We start from the raw sequence: 16,911 nt of genomic DNA on the forward strand, positions 1-16,911 counted from the left end.
CTTCTCAGGAAAGTCAGGAGACGCTCCCTTGACGTCAGAGTGTCGGAGAGGCCCCAGCCCTTCAAAGGCAGGACTCAGTAGAAAAGTCTGCTGTGAGGCAGCGTGGGGCGCGGGGAGGGGGCCGGCGGGATTTGGAAAGGGGCTGCAGGAAGGTGACAGACTCTTGGGAACTGGTGCAGCCCCGGGTGACAGGAATTGGGGGAAAAATGGAAAAAGGCCTCTGTTGGGGGGAGCCAATTCAGATAGCAGACAGCGAAGACAAGGAGAGGGGGGCATCTGAAAGGGACAGCAGGTCTAGGTGAGATCATGTCTAGAACCAGAGGATGAGGCCGTTTTTATTTCAATGGCATGGCAAGACAGCACCCCCACCATGACACCATCCATTCCCATTCCCATTCTTCGGGAGGAAGTAAACATTTCGGATGTGTTCATCGCTCTTCAGTTTCAAATTGAAGCCTGCGTGTTTCAATTCAAAGCCTTCAGTTTCAGTTGCAGCCATTCTGAGGAGCCTAGGAGAATGGCACATTTTCTTTGACCCGTTATTAAGTAAACGCTTTATAAACAATTGTTTGAACCACCCCTCCTCTCAGTGGCCCAGGCAGAAGTTGCTGAGGGCTTCCTGGTACTGATCCAGTCCTTTCCAGTTTCTCTGAGCTTCCAAAAGCCTGCGGACCACTAGTAGATCTTATTGGTGGTGCCTTGTGGCCCAAACTCCTGGTAATGATTATAAAGGGCGGCTGCCTCGGGGGCTCGGGCTTACAGGCCAAGACCAGGAAGGGCAGCCTGGGCTACAATACTAGGGGAGGCCTGGGCTAATCGCTTCCCGCTGACTTCAGCCTCGGCTGCATCATTCCTGAGGATGGACTCCAGGCAGATGGAGGGCTGGACAAGGCCCTCTGCTGGGGTCGCTGCGACCTTGCAGCCACCTAGACACTGCAGCCTGGGGGCGACTGATAGTCTGTGCGGTTCTCGAGGGATTAATCGAACTTCCCTCTAGAAGAGCTTTCCTTCCTTGAGGTCGGGAGCCCTTTAGGCACACCCAGCGGCACGGGGGCGCAGGAGCAGGGACCCGCGGGTTGCGGACGCCGCCAGCAGCTCTGACCTCTGGCACCTCCCCAAGCCCCGGGGCGCAACATCTGTCCCCAGAAATACCCGGGCAGAGGGGGAGCGAGCGCGTCCACCCCTCCCTGGGTAACTCGGTCTTCGCTCTCTTCCTAGAAACCGCCCCTCCTCTCCCGTCTAGCGTCGCGAAGCCGCAGCACTCGGTCCCCGTCCCGCGGGGGCGCCCGCGCACCCCACCTCGGCGCCCCCAGTTCCTCGCGCAGCACCGCCCAGCGCCCGCGGGGGCGCCCCGTGCCCCGCAGCGCCATCTAGGGGCGGGGCACCGCCTTCCTCCCTCCTGGGCACCCCCTCCCTCCCTGCGCGCGCGCCCCGAGCCGGTCCCCCTCGCGCCTCCCCGAGGGCGCGCTGGCGGCGAGGGGCGGCCCGGCCTCGGGGCAGACGCAGGGAGGCGAGGGCCGGCGCGGCCGGCTGGCGAAGGGAAGCGGGCGATGGCAGCGGCGGGCGTCCGCGGGCGGCGAAGCGGCGGCGGCGGCGGCGGCGGCGGCGGCGGGCGGCGCGAGGAGCCCCTGTGATTGGCACAGCCCGAGCCGGAGGAGGAGGCGCGGGGAGGGCGGAGGAGGAGGAGGAGGAGGAGGTGGAGGAGGTGGAGGAGGTGGAGGAGGAGGAGGAGGAAAGGGGCGAGCGCGCGCGGCGGCGGCGGCGGCGGCGGCGGCGGCGAGGAGCTGTGCCTTCCACCTCTCCAGCCCCGGCAGGACGGGGGCGGCCGCCGCGGGCCCGGGGCGGGGACAGCACGCAGCCTCGCCGCGCACACCCCCGCCCGGCAGCGGGCCCGACACCCGGGGCGAGCGGGAAAGCGGCGGCGGCGGCGGCGGCGGGGGAAGGATGCAGGGGAAGAAGCCGGGCGGCTCGTCGGGCGGCGGCCGGAGCGGCGAGCTGCAGGGGGACGAGGCGCAGAGGAACAAGAAGAAGAAAAAGAAGGTGTCCTGCTTCTCCAACATCAAGATCTTCCTGGTGTCCGAGTGCGCCCTGATGCTGGCGCAGGGCACGGTGGGCGCCTACCTGGTGAGTCCCCGTGCCAACTCCGCCGCGGGGGCCCCCTCCCCGGCCCGGCGCTCGGGCGGCCGGCTGGCACGGGGAGGGGGCCGCCTGGGGCCCGGGGGCAGGCGGGCATGACCTCGGCCCGGCGCGGAGGTTGGCGAGTGGTGCAGCGGCGGCCGCCGGGGGAGCTGCCGGCCCGGGCTGCCGAGCGAGCCGGGAGCGGGCGGGACCGCGGATGCCGGCAGCTGCTCGCGCGGCCGGCGGGGGCCTGGGGTGCCCGGGGAGGAGAGGCGGCGGGCAGGTGGCCGGGAAACCGTTTGCTTCCCCGCCGGGAAGGCGCAGCCAGAGGGTGAGTTCAGGAGCCCCCTTGGAGAGGCAGGCATCGCGGGTTTCAGGTGACCTGCACATGGGAAGAAAAGCCAGTTGAGCATCCTGCGTCCTCCACTCTTTCCATTCCATCCGCCTCGAGAACAAATTCATTATGCATCATTTTCTCCGGGCGCTTTCCCCATGCGCCAATTACGGAGGGTGGGGGGTGGTATTTAACAGCCTAGAGTAAAATGCACCCGAGTGTGGCCCTGTTCGGAGCCTGGGCTGCAGGGGGAATATTTCCTCTCCGTATCCCAATAGCCATCTTTTGGCGTCTGGGATAAAGTTACAGTACCTGGAGAGCAGCTGCGAGTTTGTGTAGCTCCTGCTACCCGTGCTTAAGACCTCGATTCCCCACCGTGGTCTCTCGCCCGCAAGGGGGTCGCATCATTTTGCACGGTTTGCGTCTATTTCATTTGCCTTCTGACAGGGGATATTAATGCTCAGACGGCCCAGGGGTGCCTGGCATATCAGAGGAAACAGCTTGTAATGACTCAGCACTGTCAAATACCTACTTTGTCGCCTTGTCCTGCCCCGCGCGGGTGGTCCCAACTTGAGTTCCAGAGAGCGCACTTCCAGACCCGAGGGCAGCCCTGCCTACACAGGAGAAGATTTTGTCAGTGTATAGTGTTAAATCATTACTTTGGTGATTGACCTGAAACATGAAATGAAACGTCAGAGACTTTGTTCCTGAACAAGTTTGACGGAGATAGAATTGGACAGGATTTTGGCTGTTGGAATACCACATCCTCAGATAGAACCATGCTTTTCCTGATGTACCACTAATCCCTCCTTCTTGGCCTTGGGGTGCAGTTAATGAAGGCTGGACTGGTGGGTGCCCTGTACCATTCATAGTCTCCAAAGACTCCCGGGCTTACAGTCAGAGGGAAGTACAAGCAGGCTTGTAGCGTAGGGGAACGTCCTCTTTGTGGTTAGCAGAGAGGATTGTTCAAACTCAGCTCTGTTCCTGGGGTGCCAAAGTTACAGGGCTCCTGAAAATCAGCTGCACTGCCTTTGCTCCTTGTGAGATGAAAGTGTTTTAAGTCGCCGTCTCTGTGCATCCTTGACTTGTATGCTGCAGGTGAGCCCTGAAGCCCAAAGCACAGTTTTCTTCGGTGTTTAGATTTTTGTTGTACAAAATGCGCTTTTCTCGGAAGTTCCAGCACAGACGGTCCCTGTTTGGGGGGTCAGTTCATCAGCACTTTCACGGAGGCAATTTTGACTGTTACGATGTTAAGATAGGTATGTGTATTACCAAGATGCAAATGCGTATTAACAAGATATTTGTGGGTCTGTGCTGGAGCGTATGCAAAGTATGTACTACCTAACCGGGGTCTGTGTTTGGGGAGCTAATTAGTATATCAACAGCTGGCTTCGGGTTTACCAGTTTGTTTGCCTGAAGCCAGTTTTGTTCAGTAGGGTGCGTTATTCATGCGTGGCAAACAGGAACGGAACTTTTCACACCATGAATGATAAAGGCCTGGTCTTAGTTTTTTAGCTTGCCATGATCTAAGGGTTTTAGACAGGAACGAGGCTGAGCTTCAACTAGATGAGTAGCCTGGGCTCCTTTAGAAAGTTAAGGAGCAGAGAGGGCTGCTGGTGAAGCTGGATACCTAAAGGCAGGGCTGGCTGGCACCGGGAGATAGAAAGTTGACTTTAATTCCAGAGTAGGCCAGTGGCAGGAACTCAGTCCACCTGGTTGTTGGTGGTGGGGGGAGAGGGGGGCTGCTGGCATTTCCAGCCTGGGCTGATAGAAAGCCTGGTTCAGAGGGGTAGGGTAACAGGAGTCGACAGGTGACCAGCAGAAGGCGGATGGAGGCCCAGGAGAGGACAGGCCTAGGAAACTGAATTTATTTTGATTACTAGGAGTGGAGGGATAGGGTGCTCAGGGCTCTGCCCTGCCCGGCTGCCCTGGACTCTCTATGGCCATCTGAACCTCGTGAAAATAAATAGTTTGCTTGCCAGGGTTGACTGAATCAGGTTGCTGTGGGTTTTGTTTTTCTGGGCCACTTGGGAGTTTTCTGTTCATCTGTTAATTTGGAGGTGGAATAAAAAGTTATTCCTGCAGCTGTGTGTGACTTCTTCACGGATAATTTGAGAATGAAACGTTGTAGGATGTTTGCAGGAAAGGCAGACGTCTGCGTTTTAATTCATCATGGCTTTCTTAAGAAACCTCAGAGCCTGCTTTTCTAGGTGATCATACGCACTGTCAGGGGCCATGTGCCAGGGATGTGTTATATATGATCTTTGCGTTGCCAATCAGCCTGCCTGTCTGATGAAGCATTTTCAGGTACCTGATGAAGGGCACACCGTGGGACACTGCCAACAGTGCTTGCTTTGATAGCGAGGGGGGTTATCGAAAGTTCTATGCCAGCGACATTATTTTAATCTATTTGATCCCAGTAGTCCATGCAGCTACCTTATTATTTTGTCTTTTCAGATGCTGTGTTTTATATTTGGAGGCTTCATTTCATTTCTCCCTTTACTTTCTGAAAAGGGCTTGCCCTGTGTCTTCAATTGCACTGGTGTAAGCTCCCCAACTGCAGAACTGAAGCAGGAAGTTGCCTGTGATTTGAGAAGCAACTTTGTAAAGCAGGACTCTGTGTGTGTGTGTGTGTGTGTGTGTGTGTGTGCGTGCGCGCGCGCGCGCGCGCTTTCCCTCAAGAACCTGCCCAGGGAGGACACTCAAGGGAGACTTGTATATGAGACAAACACCAATTGTTAAGCTGGGCAGGGGACCAGCAACTTTTTGCCTCCATGTGTGTGAGGGTGTGGGGGTGGGTCTCCCAGGGCAATGCTGAAGGTTATTGACCCTGACACCCAGATGCTGTGATAGTAGAGATAAGGTAATCTCGCAACCCCCCGGCCAGCTGTGGATTCTGAAATCTGCTATACTTGCAAGTGTTGTAACTGGAAATCATACTTCAGATAAGCCAATGTCACGGGGATGTTCTCTCCTAGTCCGTTAAACTGCCTGAGTGGCTATGCGATACTTTGTTGAGCATAAGAAGAGAGACCCATCCAGTTTGATCGGCAAGGTGTGCTGGGTCGAGAATGCGATTTTCCTTTACTTGGGTCTTTGCTTTGGGTGGCTCCAGTCTGAACTGACCTTGCAAGGATGTAATCTCTGCTTAAGTCTCGGCCCCTTTGGAGAAGGCTTAGGCCTATGGGAACTGCAGGGAGAGAAAGTTATTTTGTGTGTACTTCATGGTGATGTGTGGAGACCCACTGAGATGTCTCAAGCCATTCTTGGAGGCCAGCCCTGCGTGTAGAGCTTCGTGTGTGTTATCAAATTGCCGAGGACTGGAGTCGATAAGGCTGTGTACAGGAAATTAAAACCTTGACACCTCTGGGCAGTTAGGATTGAGGCTCACATACAAATGCATCTGAATTTCCTCAGGATGCAAACTTGACAAGGCCTGTCGAGTCTCCAGGGTGGGGTGCACAGACAGTGCCTAGGACCCGGGGTGGGCATTTCCCTATTTAGAGTTTTGCAAACCCTAAGTCGGAGGTTGTCGTGACAAAATAATTCGCCAGATGACTGAGTGCATGTAACAGAACTCCCATCTCACTGATTTCTAGTCACTTTAAAAAGTGTTAGGCCTGAGAGCATTCAGTGGCTTGCAATTACTTGTAAGGTGAAACTACTGGATTTGTTATTCTTCTTTTTTTTTTTTCCCTCTCCCTAAAGAAGCATCATTTTGAAGATGGGTTTTTACGTCTCTTACCCAGAAGCAGACAGCTGAGGGACATTTTTAAAGTCCTTGTCAAATTAGTATGATGACTAAGGCGACTGTATTTTACTTAATCAAATTATTTTACACACTTATGGTTACTCAAAGTGACAAATTCCCTGCCATTTGCATAATTACTATACAGCCCCAGGTAGTAAGAAATACAATTACCCTGATTTTTTTTTTTTCCTTGCTGTTTGGTTGCACATGTTTAGCTAATAATTATTTAGGGGAAAAATGATTTCTGCAAATTCCTTTCAATCAGCTTTGTGTACACAGCTTAGTTTCTGTAGGGGTTTTCTCTTGTGGGTTTCATGGTCAAAGAAATGGGATCAGTGGGCTGTAAAGCGGGCAAGATCCTTCCTGAATTTTGGAACTCTCCCCCTTTTCCATTTTAGATACCTTACAAAGCAGAGGACACAGAGGCCTCCCCGCAGGGGCACTGTCTTGCTAATCACATGCCCAGCATTTAAGCTCATCTTCTTGCTTGCCTGCTGCCGGAATGGCATTGCTCTGTGTTAAGCTGGATAAGTTTCTACTTGGGCAGAGGCAGTTGGAGCAAGAGGGTCTCCGCATCTCTCTTGCTCATCTTGAAGCAAGCTTTCCAGTGCTGCTTGTTTATGGAGGGGCTCGCATAGCCATCACTGGGGATGAGTAAGTGTAACCTAGCAAAAAACAATGAGGAGGCAGCCACAGTTGAAGACGATGAAGGCCTGGAATAAAGACCAACAAAATCCGTGAATGTTCCTGGTTAATTGCAGACAGGGGTGTTCCTTTCAGGGTCTAGGCCTCCTGCAGAGGGAGTGGCAAGGACTCCCACTGAGCTGACCTTGTTCCTTGGATTGAGGGAGGGCTCCTTGAGGTGCCAGGCAAGGAGGGTGGGGCCTGCCAGGTGACTGGGCAGGCAGGTCTGCAGAAGTTGCCCCCCTCTTGCTGGGGTGGAGAATCAAACTCTACCAGCAGTATTTCTCCTTTCAACTTGGTGAACACATTTAACTTGCAGGGATTTAATTTTTTTTTTTTTTAATTTTTTTTTTTTTCAATGTTTATTTATTTTTGGGACAGAGAGAGACAGAGCATGAACGGGGGAGGGGCAGAGAGAGAGGGAGACACAGAATCGGAAACAGGCTCCAGGCTCTGAGCCATCAGCCCAGAGCCCGACGCGGGGCTCGAACTCACGGACCGCGAGATCGTGACCTGGCTGAAGTCGGACGCTTAACCGACTGCGCCACCCAGGCGCCCCTAATTTTTTTTTTTTTAAGTTTATTTATTTTTGACAGAGACAGAGTGTGGGCATGAGCTGGGGAGGGGCAGAGAGGGAGGGAGACACAGAATCCAAAGCAGGCTCCAGGCGCCGAGCTGTCAGCACAGAGCCCAACGCGGGGCTCGAATTCACAAGCCCCGAGATCATGACCTGGGCCGAAGTCGGATGCTTAGCCGACTGAGCCCCCCGGGCGCCCCAAACTTGCAGGGATTTAACTGCAGCACGTCATTTAATAAATAACCACATTCCTCCAAAGGGGAATCACCATACTCAACACTTCTACTCATGTTTTGTATACCTGCTCCTATTATGTATGTTAATATGTGCATTGTGTGCATTATACGTTTACATATGTACACGTTCTGGTGTAGGGTTGCATAGACCAAATATTGAATGCTGTCCCTTTTGGACGTTGTTAAGGGACAATTTGCTGGTAATTTTGATTGTGTGGCTTAAACATGGGTTTAGAACTCCCCTGAAGTCAAGTGACCTATATTCTGTCCCCTCTCAGAAATGTTTTTGGTAATCTGTAAGCTGGAAAGATAGCATCCTTGTTCCTCTAACTTACTTTTGCTTTCTGTTGCTATATCTGTATCTACAAAATAGGAAATAAGTAGGGGGAAAAAGGGTGGAATCAGTGACTTTGGTTCACAGGATAAATAAAATTGGTATGGTTTGAGAAACTTGTATTTTATGTAACCCAAGTGTCTATGTGTTCATGTTAAAATGACTAAACGTGGTTAAAACCCCAAATGAAATGGTTAAAATTGCCAGGTAGGAGAATGATAAGCATCTGTGGCAACCGTGGCTCGATGGATGAGCTTCCGAAGACCTGGGATTCACACCCACGTTCTCCCCTTCTTGGCTGTGTGTTCCTAAACTGATTACTTAACCTCTCTGTGCCTTGGTTTTTCATTTTAAAACGGGGGTCTAATAATACTCATAACGATTCTCTGAGGATTCACTGAATTGGTACATGGAAAGCACTTTGAACGCTAACTGGCACATGGTCTTTGATATATACGAGCTATTAATAATGACATGGTTGTACATATTTTCCACAGGCATTCAGTTTGTAGCCCGAACAAATGAGCAATAAAATTATCTCAATCAAACTTTGATTTGGGTGTAGTGAACTGTACTCTCAGGTAGTTCCCTTGTTCTGCATGAACATTTTGTCCGGGAGGTAAAATGTTTTTAGAAGCAAGAAGTAAGTACCAGTTGCTAATTCTGTTTATTCCCTTATTCTAAATGTAGCAATCCATTTTGTCTTAAAGACGCTGTAAGAATTACCAGTCACGTGGGAGAGGAGTTCGCTCTAGTAATGGTTCTGTTGAGCGTTTCTAGCCAGTGGGTACTTGGAGGTGGGTGGACAGGGGCGCTCGGGACGGCTGGGAGGGACAGGCGTCCTGATGCCTCGTTTTGGGGGGCCCTGTTTCCTGTCGCTCTGGTCTGTGGCCACAGGATAGGGAATCCTTGATGGTCCTCTATGTTGCAGGCAGCTGAGGAGCAGTGAAGAGTGTTGGCTATGGAGTCAGAAGACTTGGACTTGAACCCGGGCCTGCTACCTACCGGCTCCTGGTGACTTGACTTACCTGAGTCCCAATATTGTCATCTGAAAAATGGGACCGACCGACCGATGGTTGAGATATTTGAATAAATGGACACATGATAGAGTGCTCTCCTGGGGTACAGGATTCAGTACTTGCTTTGCTGCTAATGACACAACCCTAGTCGCTGACCTTGGCATAACCAAAGTCCTTCCCCAGGGCCTGAGAATTTGGGGTGTTGTGTGAGGCCTCGGTTTTGTTTCCCACGTTGGAGACTGGGGCCCTCATAGCTCACTCTGCTTCTCTGGGTGAAGAGTGGCCACTTCAAAGCAGCCTGGAGTGTCAGGAGTCGGGGATCAAGGGACATATGTCCTGGACATACGCTGTCCTCTGCTCTGGTCAGCAACCTTGGAGCTTGGTCCTGGTTGCCGGCGGGGGGGGGGGGGGGGGGGGGGGCGGCGCTCAGGTCTCCTGCCACACCCACTGCTTCATCTTAATCCTCCTGCAGTGCTCGACAGGGCTCAGCAGGCACAATTGGGGCATTTTCCTCATCTTGACCCTTTTTGGTTTCTCCGAAGAGAGCAAGTAGGCTCTTTTTTAAAGTTAAAAAACTTTTTTTTTAATGTTTACTTATTTTTGAGAGACAGAGCATGAGCCGGGGAGAGGCAGAGAGAGAGGGAGACAAGAATCTAAAGCAGGCTCCAGGCTCCGAGCTGTCTGCACAGAACCCGATGCGGGACTTGAACTCACAGAGCTCGAGATCATGACCTGAGCCGAAGTCGGACGCTTAACCCACTGAGCCACCGAGGCACCCTGAGCAGGCTCTTGATAGATGCCGTGCTGTTTCTCATCCTCCGGCTCCATTCATCTCCACTTACGATGATTGTTTACCTGTGCACAGCGCCCCTCTGGTCACACCTGTCCTTGGGAAGGATAAGGAATGGACTGGGCTCTTCTCAGTGACTCCACATGCAGCATCTGTTTTAGGCGAGTTCTTAGCTTCACATTCAAGGGCCACGGGCTTCACAAGAGAGCACACGCTCTCTGAACACCACTGCATCCCCAGACTCTGCTGGCTGGGTGTCGACTTCCCCGAGGAAGAAACCCTATCAGCTTCCTAAGACCCTGGACCTTCTGTAGCCACAGTTGAGTGAACAAGCCTGGCTGGGGGTGGGGGTGGGAGGGGTGCTGTGTCGTGGGCTCTCCAGTGACAATATGCAGAGCGGAAACGCTCCACTGGGTGTAGCGGAATCTCTGCAGCTGGCTGTTCCCAGCTTCTTTATTTCTGTTCTTCTTTGTGGCTTCGAGACGAGCCTTTCTGAAAAGGGAACCCCTTCCTAACGGAGGGTTTAGTAGCTCAGTTTAATAGGAATGATCGTAACCAGCCCAGCTGTTTCCTGAAACGAGCGGACATTCCTTTTTAAATAGGGAATGGTTATTTCCTTGAGACATAATAGTCGGTCATTAAAATTTTCTTGGACTTAATACAAATGTCTCATTTATGACTTCCAGTCAACACTTCAGTGGAACAGTTTAAAAGCCAAAGACAACGTAGGTTGGCTCCAAGCCACAGGTTTTGAATGGGGCTGGAGAGGGGGTAGTGTGGAGCCCACTAACTCCCCTTTGCCTCCATGATTTCCTTCATAAATACCTTCATGATTTCCTTCGTAAATAAAAGGTGCCTTCAACGCCTCTTCAATACTCTGTTCTTCTGGGACATCACATCCCCAGTGGCATTTTAAGATGCCTGGTAACCGAATGGAAGAGCCTTGAGTGTAACAGCGATGTCTTATTTCCTTAGCATTGGGTTTGGTTAAAATCTTTGCCACGAGCACAGAAGCAAGCTGTGGCCACAACCCATCCAAGTGGCCAGTGGTATGCTGGGTCCCTGGCATGTCCCAGCAGGTCTGAGCTACTGTGGGATAGAGTGAGTCCATTCAAAAGCCTAGGGAGTGCCTTTCTTCTGTCTGTGCGTCTGTCTGTCCACCCACCTACACTCCCTACGTGAGTTCTGTACTATGTGGTGGCAGATTCTGATTTGTCTGGCAAGTTGCCCTTTGGGACGGGTCTCTGGATAATTAACTTGGCTGTCCGGGTGACCCTCGAAACCTTTCGTCGGTGGGTCTAAAGCCTGTTGTGGCTGTCTCTTCCTAGCTCCCCGAGTTCCCGATGATGCAGAGTTAGCAGAAACAGGAAGGAGCCAAGAGCAGGCTTTCAACACATAGTCCTGGGGAATATAATAGAATATTAGGCATCTTGCTCCCTAAGTCACTGCCTACACAACTACCAGAACTTAAGCAAGACAGAGATGATTCTTTTTACCTCCATTTCTGCACTTGCAAGGTTGGTGCAGGGAGAACGGTGTCACAATGGTGCTTTCAATTAAAGACTATTGTCAGATGTTCTTGGGACTGGCTGTTGTCTTTCCCTCCTCCCCTCTTTGGGAGAAGGCTTATGTAAAATAGACACGCTCCGTCTCTAATTGTTGGATCTGCTCCCCCAGCCTGACACTGCCTCTTTCCCATCCTCGGCTGATTCGAATGAGAAATTACCACCTTGAATATAAGCAAGTGGAAATTGGAAAGCCGCCCTCCGACTGATTATGTAAGCTCTAAAAAACTGTACCTGAAATCTTGTGTTTCCCTCGCTGAGAATTCTCTTAATGAAGGTACAAATTTCTAAGCGCGGACCTGTATGTTTTTATTATGTAAGCTTCCATTATTGTGACCCCAACCTGTGAAAAAGAATGGTGTTGATTAGTTAATCTCTCCGTTGGCTTTCAGGGTCAGAGAATCATTGGAAATAGACTCACAGAGCCACCTAGAGCTCTCCCCCTGGAACTTGGCAGCCTGCTGCTTCAGCACCAGCACCTTCTCTCCAGGGGTGCATAGGCTCGTTCTGTGTCTGAGGTCACCCTGACTCTCCGGGTGGCAGAGGGCAGGTGCTTGTGAAGGCTTGAGAGATTGCTTGTGCGATTCAGTGGCGTGTTCGGGAATAAAACCACTGTCGATTGTGATGGGCATCCGTGCTTTGGACATTTCATTTCCCAAAGTCCCCCTACCATCGCCTTTGGGGTGTATTTTGCCTCGTGTTGCATAATTTGCCGGTCTTTTGTTGTGGCTCATTCCCACCATCCTCTTCTCAGGCTGCACGCTGCGTGGCCCATTTCACATTTACAGCCTCCTAAAGTGTGGACAAGGAGCTTATTTTGTGGCCAGAGTGGACACTGGGAGGAAATACTTAAAAGAATCTAGACGAGTTGAAAGAGATCCAGAAGAGCTTCAGAAAGGCCTCCCCTGTCTTCATGCGGAAAATTTAGGACAAGACTCACAACTGATTGTGTGATTTATCATGTGGCGGGTCGCATTGTCTCCCCAGTGTGGTAAATACTGTGTCGGCTGGGAGGCTGAAATGCCAAGAGGAGTTTTTCAGCCAGCCGAAGGAAGGATGTCTTCTGGAAACAAAACCCACAAAGTAGCACCTTCGCTTTACCTTTGCCAAATCTGTGGAGATGCATACGAATCGAAAAGGCCGTCAGCGTAGCTCTGCGGCTTGCAGGTGATGGGAGCAGGTGGGGAGGGCGTCCTTACCACACACGGGCTCAGAGGGGCGCGTGGAGCCAGCAGGACTTGGGCTAAAAGCAGATGCAGCCCCGTGAACCTTCTGAGATGCACAGGTGGAACTGACTGTCCACTCGGCATGTCGTCCCTGTGTCCCAAGGTTGGCCTTGGCCTGCGTTCTTAGGTCTCTTTAAAAATAGCAGGCGCCTGGGTGGCTCAGTTGGTTAAGTGTCCGACTTCAGCTCAGGTCATGATCTCACGGTTTGTGGGTTCGAGCCCCATATCAGGCTCTCTGTTGACCGCTCAGAGCCTGGAGCCGGCTTCCGATTCTGTGTCTCCCTCTCTCTCTGCCCCTCCCCTGCTCATGCTCTGTCTCTCTCTGTCGCAAAAATAAATAAAAAAACATTTAAAAAAAAACAAAAATAAATAAACATTAAAAAAAAATAACATAGCCAAGGAGGGGCACCCGGGTGACTCAGTCGGTTGCACATCTGACTCTTGACTTCGGCTCAGGTCATGATCTCGTTGGTTCAAGGGTTAGGGCCCTGCGTTGGCCTCTGCATTGACAGTATGGAGCCTGCTTGGGGTTCTCTCTCTCTCCCCCCCCCGCCCCTCCCCTCCCCCAAATAAATAAACTTAACAATTTTTATATTAAAAAATATCTGTCCTGGGGCGCCTGGGTGGCTCAGTCGGTTGAGCAGCCGGCTTCAGCTCAGGTCATGATCTCACAGTCCGTGAGTTTGAGCCCCGCGTCAGGCTCTGTGCTGACAGCTCAGAGCCTGGAGCCTGTTTCAGACTCTGTGTCTCCCTCTCACTGACCCTCCCCCATTCATGCTCTGTCTCTCTCTGTCTCAAAAATAAATAAACGTTAAAAAAAAAAATTAAAAAAAAATATCTGCCCTTACTGCTTTTCATCTTAGGCAAAATTGGCACAGGATTAAGTAATTTACCCAAATATGCAGCCCCTACCCTCCAGAGCTAGCCCCCCACGTTAGCTCGTGGGGTGAGTAGGTGAATAGTCCAGAAGAGTTTCATTTTTGGAAATAATGATTGTAAACATACAAATAAAAGTAATGTTTTGGTGAATGCAGGAAAAAAGTCCACTTTTTTTCTCTTTTAAAATATTCCTTTATATATATATATATATATATATATATATATATATGTGCATATGTATATATACACACACATATATATACATATATGTATATATAGACCATTTCCTAATAGGCATCATACCTATCCTTAATCTGGTGAGCAGGTAAAAATACATACACTTGTATTTATCCTTCTTCTGATACTTTAGATTTCACTGGGGAACGCTTGGTCACTTAAAAGTAATAGGATCAAGGCAGCTATTAAAAATGCCTCTAGGGCTGCAGGCACCCAAGGCCGTCAGGGAGGCTGTGCAGTGTGACAAGGGACACGTTTTAGAGCCCCCAAAAGGAAGCTGAGTGTTCCTGTGTTCAGGTCTGTCGCCTCCGTGACTGCTTTTCTCTTTGCACCGGGTGAACTGAGCTCTGGTGGTCACGGTGGTCAGCTCAGCTCTGTCGCCTCCTGGTTGTTCATTAATTTTATTCTTGCCTCCCTGTGCTGGCCCCTGACGCCACAGGGCCACGCTTCACCAGCCCTGGCAGGATGTCCCAGTCGGATCCATCAGACCTCTGTGAGAGCGTGCTCCCAGGAGTCAAACCCTGGTCACTCCTGAGTAGGACTCCTGTGCCAGGCTTATGCTACAGGCACTGTCAATATCCTTCTTCAAGCTGTTTCCTTTGTTGGTTTCTCACCGTCCTCATTGGGTGGGGAATATAAGCTGAGCTCTCAGTCCTACAGGAGGTAAAGATCCAGTCCCACCTTTGACCACAGACTGTATGGTAATTCTTGCCTTCCCGGATGGACCCTATTGTATTTTATTTGGGGGGTGGGGGTGGGGGTGGGGGTGGGGAGTGTGGTCTTCATATTCTATTTAAACCTTCCCCTGTGGAGTTCAGAGGATAGTAGGGGCATTCCCAAACATTTTCTGTATCTCTGATGTTAGAGAAAAATTGGGTTATATATTCTCCCTTAGATATAGAAAGGTGTGACGTGTAGTACAGAGAAAGTGACTTTGACAGTTCATCCTTTGGTTGGAGGAAGACTTGGACCCAGGGGCGGGAAGGTGGATGACGATATGAATGAGTTTCTAGGGCATTTCTGAAGGAAGAAATGGGGTGTATTGGTTCCCTGGGGCTCTGCTGAAACAAACTAACCATACACGGGGTGGCTTCCAACAACAGATTTATTTTCTGGCAGTCCTAGAGGCCAGGAGCCTGAAATCAAGGTGTTGGCAGGTGCGTCCTTCTTCTGAGACTCCAGATAGAATCGTTTCTTGCTTCTTTGTAGTTCCTGACAGTGGCCCTTGATCTTTGATGTTCCTTAGATAGGCTTTGTACTCCTCCCTTGTGTGACTCTGAGGTCACATGGCATTCTGTGTTTCTCTCCTCCTCATAGAAGGACACCATTCCTATTGGATTAGGATCTACCCTAATGACCTCATCTTACCTTAACTACATTTGGTAAGACCTTGTTGCAAATAAGGTCACATTCCCCGATATCAGGAATTAGGGCTTCATCCTAGTCTTTTTTGGGGGACACGATTCAACTCATGATACGAGGAGCAAAATAAAGCAAAGGACCCTAAAATGGTCTGATGGTACAAAGAAGAAGAAAAAGAAAAAGACAGACTCTTTGCCCTCTTCAGGGTTTTGGGTTGGGTAGGAAACTTCTGGAATGTTGGTCAGCGTGTCCTTCTTTGCAGATGTGCTATCCTGTGACAATCCTTGTTTCCTTTCTGAATAAGTAAGGGGATAACTATGTTTCTGTCTGTGGGGTGGTGGTTAGGCTGCGGGAGTGAGCCCAGTTGCGTTAATGAATAGCTTTGAACACACTCTTTCCCGATTCTGGGCATAGCTGAGTGCAGGGAGTGGCTGGGATGAGTACAGCATCTGATTAAGGGAAATGCGTGTAAAAAAAAAAAAAAAAGCCTAGAAATACATGTGGGTGAACATTATGTGTGTATATATTTAGAGTGCGTGTAGTACAGCTCTCCTGTGCCTTAACACCCGGGACTCCTTAACAGGAACCAGGCCCCGTGAAATGTCCAGCTGGCCCCGTCACCTCCCTGAAGTCCTACCTGATGCAGGAAGACTGGAAGAGAATATTATGGCCATGCCGGCCAGTCCCAGATTTGGCCAGGTGTGTGTTACATTAGGACCAGACCCCTGCCTTCTAATCTCATTCATCTCCAGGGTTGGTTTTTTTTTTGTTTTGTTTTGTTTTGTTTTCCTGGGGGTGGGACTGTCTGATTCTCAGAGTTTCTCAGCATTGGCTCCTTTTAAAAGACTTCAGCTTGGTGTCTGCCAAACTTGGACAACTTCTTGAAGTAGCGGTGAGCAGCATTGACTTCAGTAAAGGCATCTTCTTGGGCCTCACGGAGTCTCTTTATCCTGGTGGCAGGGATGGCATGTTTATATTTTTTTCTACTAATGACTCCTTCATGAGACCGTTCCAGGCCCTGGGCCAGGCCACGGCCCTGCCCTCCTGAAGACCTGCAGCTGGTCTGGCTGTATCCGAGGTCCACGGGACGGCATGGTCTTTGCCATAGAAGCCAAGTGTTGGGTCAAAGTGGGAGGTGATGTTGGAGATGGCCCTGGAGAGAAGAGTAGCTGTCCAGTAATTTTCTCAGCCTTGGTCAGGGTGGATCCAAAGGGAAGGAGACGTCAGGCTGGTATTTCAAGAGTCTGGCTGGGGAAAGCCTTCGCAGGTGGGACGGGGGTGGGAAGCCATTTTGGAGGAGAAGGGGAAGGCTGGGAGCACAGGGCCACAGCCACATGCAGGGGCATGTCAGCGCCAGCCAGCATTGCGGGGGCCGTCGGCACCTCTCTTGGCAAGGCTTACCTCCCTCCCCCCAGCTTTGAAGTGGTGCCCTGAAATGCTGCTACAGGCATGTGGAAGGCAGCCGCATCATGGCGTCCTCAGACTTACCTAGAAGCAAGCATGGCCGCATCGCATGATGTAGGCAAGGGTCTGAAGGACACCGCTTGTCCCAGTGTGCTGTGCCCGCCTGGATGGGGGCAGTCGAGGAGGGGCGGGGGCTGGGGCATCCATACACAATGGCACCTCTGTGGCCAACCTCTTTTTTGACTTATCTTCCAATGAGATTTCTGCAAGATGAGCTAAAATGAGGAAAGGTCCTATCGTTTTGGACTTCTTTTTTTCTTCAAACACTTTAGCTCGGCCTTGGATGTATCAGTTCTGGGTAACTTTAAAGCTGGTAACAGAACAAACTGTGTTCA

At 51.1% G+C, this 16,911-nt stretch overlaps 1 protein-coding gene across 5 annotated transcripts in view; it reads left to right on the forward strand.

Annotated features, from left to right (window-relative positions):
* Window positions 1–1,736: 1,736 nt before the first annotated feature.
* SLCO3A1 (solute carrier organic anion transporter family member 3A1) overlaps window positions 1,737–16,911 on the forward strand; it is a 311,350-nt gene continuing 296,175 nt past the window's right edge. For 4 of the 5 annotated variants that reach the window (XM_045448726.1, XM_045448727.1, XM_045448729.1 and 1 more), the window contains exon 1: window positions 1,787–2,124. In XM_045448726.1, the coding sequence (XP_045304682.1) occupies window positions 1,945–2,124 (180 nt within the window). In that variant the 5' untranslated portion in view covers window positions 1,787–1,944. Of the gene's footprint in view, window positions 2,125–16,911 lie in introns of all 5 variants that reach the window. The other variant, XM_045448725.1, reaches the window with a different exon arrangement.

Source organism: Leopardus geoffroyi, chromosome B3 (assembly GCF_018350155.1).
Source record: "Leopardus geoffroyi isolate Oge1 chromosome B3, O.geoffroyi_Oge1_pat1.0, whole genome shotgun sequence".
Taxonomy (NCBI): Eukaryota; Metazoa; Chordata; class Mammalia; order Carnivora; family Felidae; genus Leopardus; species Leopardus geoffroyi.